Source organism: Triticum dicoccoides, chromosome 1B (assembly GCF_002162155.2).
Source record: "Triticum dicoccoides isolate Atlit2015 ecotype Zavitan chromosome 1B, WEW_v2.0, whole genome shotgun sequence".
Lineage (NCBI taxonomy): Eukaryota > Viridiplantae > Streptophyta > Magnoliopsida > Poales > Poaceae > Triticum > Triticum dicoccoides.
In genome coordinates, this window is record NC_041381.1 from 677765407 (window position 1) to 677769805 (window position 4399).

The 4399-nt window shown below is 44.8% G+C and overlaps 1 protein-coding gene across 1 annotated transcript; it reads left to right on the forward strand.

Moving 5' to 3' along the window:
• Positions 1 to 246: 246 nt before the first annotated feature.
• On the forward strand, positions 247 to 3887 carry LOC119350898 (disease resistance protein Pik-2-like). The gene is made up of 3 exons (XM_037618513.1): positions 247 to 1055; positions 1775 to 3023; positions 3126 to 3887. The coding sequence occupies exons 1-3, from the start codon at positions 247 to 249 to the stop codon at positions 3885 to 3887; spliced, it is 2820 nt and encodes a 939-aa protein (XP_037474410.1).
• The last annotated feature ends 512 nt before the right edge of the window (positions 3888 to 4399 follow it).

Here is a 4399-nt window from a genome sequence, read left to right on the forward strand (position 1 = left end):
GACGATGTTGTGACAACGACCGGGCTTCCAATCAGCCAGCTTCGTTGCCTCCCAAGCCACAACAGCATTAATATATCATGCAACAAGAGTGAGTCGGAGCCTACAGGGTAGAATAAGTCCCTCCATAGTCCATTAATCATTAGTGATGCGTGCCCAGCGCCATTGCTCCTTTTTCAACCAAACACTAATCATAGAACTTGTTCATCAACTTCTCTTCCTAAACAACTGATCGGAGGATCCATAGAGATGGCCGGGGTGAGCACTGCGACGGGGGCGATAAGCTCCCTCCTCGGCAAGCTCGCCACCTTGCTCACCAACGAGTACAAGCTGCTTGCGGGGGTTCGGAAGCAGATCGAGTTCCTCCAGCGTGAGCTCAGCAGCATGCAAGTCTTGCTCGAGAGACTGGCGGACATGGAGGAGAAACTCGACGCCATGGCCAAGGACTGGAGAGGCAAAGTGCGCGACCTCAGCTACGACATAGAAGACTGCATCGACCGCTTCATGGACCGGCTTGGAAGCGGAGAAGCCAAGCGGGGATTTATGAAGAGAACCGCTCACCGGCTTAGAACGCTGTGGGCGCGTCATGACATCGCGACCCAGATCAAGGACCTCAAAGCTCGCGTCATCGAGGAGAGCCAGCGGCGTGACAGGTACAAGCTTGATGAGAGTTGCTACACTTGGACGAGAGTTGTGGACATCGACCCGCGGATAACTGCACTCTACGAGGATGTCAGCGGCTTGGTGGCAATAGATGGCCCAGTGAAGGACATCACTTCTTTGTTGATGGATGATAAAGAAATGCAGCTGAAAGTGGTGGCCATTGTGGGATCCGGAGGACTGGGGAAGACGACCCTAGCCATGGAGGTCTATCGCAAGATCGGAGGAGACTTCCAGTACCGAGCTTCTGTGTCTGTGTCACGTACACTTGATCTAGAGAATCTTTTGAAGGATATCTTGTCTCAAATTGACAAAGATGCGTATGGAGAGTGTCAATCAGCGGGTTGGGGATTTCAGCAACTAATCCGTAAAATCAAACAGATCTTGACTGGAAAGAGGTACTCCTATGGTGTTGTTAATTTTTTTATTTATGCCATGAACAAGTAATATTAATTAATTTCTATAATTCATGGCGCAAGGCCCCAAACGTCAGGTATTGTATTAATCAGTGGCAACCTTTTTTCACCGAATACCATATTTGTTGTAATATATGTATAAATCACGAAAGCCACACCACCCAAACCACCATGTTAAGGGTCTACTCCCTCCGTTTCTAAATGTATGTCTTTTTAGAAGTTTCACTATGTACTAGATACGGAGCAAAATGAGTGAATCTACACTCTAAAATATGTATATATACATCCGTATATAGTTCATATTGAAATCTCTAAAAAAAGACTTATATTTAGAAACGGAGGGACTAGAAGGTAAAATATGCGCCAATATAGTTGAGGGTTGTGTTTGAGAGAGTAGTATTAGAGTTCATGGTTGAAACTTAAACTTGGGCAATAGTTTAGTCGGGGCAAAGTAGTCTTGTTTCTTTCTTCTATCAATGAAAGTCATCTAGTACCAAGATGTGCTTCAAAAATAAAAATAAAATCCACTTGCCAATGGGATGAATGAGTTACTTCTAATATTTTTATTGCTGCAAACAAATAATTTACTACTAGAAAGTTAAGTATGGACAATTTTTGTATCAGGTTGCAAATACCAAATTGATTGCTAGTGCAAGTTATCACAGTTATACAGTTATGATAATGCACATCATTGAATGCAGATACTTCATTGTTATTGATGACGTATGGAAAGAACAAGATTGGAAAATGGTCAAGGCAGCATTTTCTAAGAATAATAATGGTAGCAGAATAATTGCTACAACACGCATTACTGGTGTAGCTAATTTGTGTTGTTCCAACTCCGGTGGTCAACCTTATCAAATGGCACCTCTAAATGATGTTGATTCTCGAAGATTGTTTTGTAAGAGGATTTTCTATTCGGGTGATCCTTGTCCTGCTGATCTGGAAGAAGTTGCTACCAGGATCTTAAAAAAATGTGGTGGTCTGCCATTGGCTATAATTACATTTGCAAGTTTGCTTGCCGGTAAGGCACATGACAAGGATGAATGGGAGAGACTCCAAGATTCCATTGGTATTGGTTCTTTGCTTGAAAAAGATGGGAACTTGAAGGTGATGAAAGATATATTATTACTTAGTTACTGGAATCTCCCACACCACCTGAAGACTTGTTTATTGTACTTGTGTATATATCCAGAGGACTGCAATATCAGCTGTGAAGAATTGAAGTGGAAATGGATGGCTGAAGGATTCCTTAAAAGACAATGTGGACATTTGGATCAAGCAGCACAGAACTGTTTTAACGAACTTGTAAATTCAAATTTGATCCAACCAATTGAGTGTGACGGCAGTGTGCAATATTGTCGGGTCCATGATATGGTGCTTGACCTTATCATATCTTTATCAAATGAAGAGAATTTTGCCACTGTGTTGAATGGATTTATCTGCAAATCTGCTCCAAACAAGATTCGTCGTCTGTCCATGCAATCTTGTGGCGGAAAGTGCAATGGGACAGTTCGTGCAATTACAGAAACCAAGTCACATGTTCGCTCACTGACTATGTTTCAGAGAGGCGAGCGGAAAATAAATATTGCGGGCTTCCATGCTTTGCGGGTGTTGGATCTCGAGGGATATGAATGGTTGGAAAACAAGCATGTAAAAAATATAGGAAGTTCACCTCAGCTGAGGTTTTTGCGAATTCATAGTAATAAAATTACTGAGATTCCTTCGGAAATTGGAAAGCTACAACACCTAGAGACTCTCGTTTTGGATGGCAGTGTGTCAAGTTTAACACTGCCATCTACTATGGTGCATTTGCATAAATTGGTGCGCCTATTTGTCAGCCCCAATGTCAGGTTGCCTGCAGATGTGTTCAGGGGTATGCAAGCCTTGGAGGTCTTGCAGCAGGTAGACATCTGGAGAACTAGCAACCCAATGAGATTTGCAGAAGAGCTTGGGCATCTAACAAAATTGAGAAGACTGTCTATAGTTCCCACGATGGTGTGCAAGGAATATGCAATAAGAGGAAGAATAATAGAACTTTTGGTGTTATCTATACGTGAGTTGGGCAAATGCAACCTTCGAGATCTTAATACTAATAGAGAGATTTGCTGGCATCTATTTCGAGACCCATATTGCACCTTTCCATACCTCCAAGTTCTTAGAATTGAGACAATAGTTGAAGAAGTTCCGAAGGGAATGGCCTCCCTAAAAAATCTGACGAATCTATACTTAGAAGTAGCTGAATTTGATAAGGAGGGTCTCCATATCCTCATGAGCATGCCTTCTCTGGCCTATCTTCAGCTAAAGGTTACAAGCGTGGTCAAAGGGGAGTTGATGATCTGTACTAACGGATTCAACCTCCTAATGGAGTTCCGCTTCGCGTACCTGTTACTGGGCAGTATTGAACCAACAGACGGATTGCAGCTAACATTCTCACTAGGCGCTGTGCCAGCACTCCGACAGCTCCATCTTCAACTGAGACCAATGGTGGTGCTGTCTGAATTTTTTGCCAACTTGGGCATCGAGCATTTTTCAGGCCTTACACACCTCCAGGTCGAAATTGATTGCGGCAGAGCAGCTCGAGGCCAGGTGGAGGCTATGGAGTCTTACATTGAAAGGGCAATCGAGTTGCACCCTGGCCATAAAATCCATGTCAGCAGAATCTGGGAACATTGCATGTTTGAGGATGATATGAAGTGGGAAGAGGCCGTCGCAAAAGACAGAAAGGAGAGGGAAGAACTAAAAATATATATAGCTAAAATACAGGAGGAAGAAAGGACACGGCAGAATGACCGTCTGGTCACCGGAAACTAGCTGCTTTATCCTGGTAATTCAAACGATAGTGGTTTTACTAACTCCCACAAGAAACAATTATCTAAATTATGTCCTATAGTCATCGTTCTAAAACAAGAACATGTTGCATCTACACTGTGCTGACTCTGTATTCATCTTGTGAGCCCGATATGAACTAGGCTAATGCCCCCCACCCCACCATGATATCTTGGTTAGTATATTGTTTGTATTTCACATTATCCATGTTACTGCATAAATAATTGAGACGCACGGCTAATTAGTAATGGGGGCGTCCGTAAGTTGACTTGAGAGCTCTCGCGTCGCTCCCGCGGGCGGCTCGGGAGCAGACCCTAGCCGCCGCCGCCAGCAGCCCACCCGCCATCCTTCTCCTCCCCTCGCCACCGCCGGCAATGGTCGCCGGGCAAAGCCCACGCGGCTCGGCGGCGGCGGGGTCCATTTCCCCTTCCGTTCAGAGGTGGCTGGCGCGGGCCGGTGGCCTCGGCGGGAGCCCGAGCGGCTGCGCGCGCTCGGGG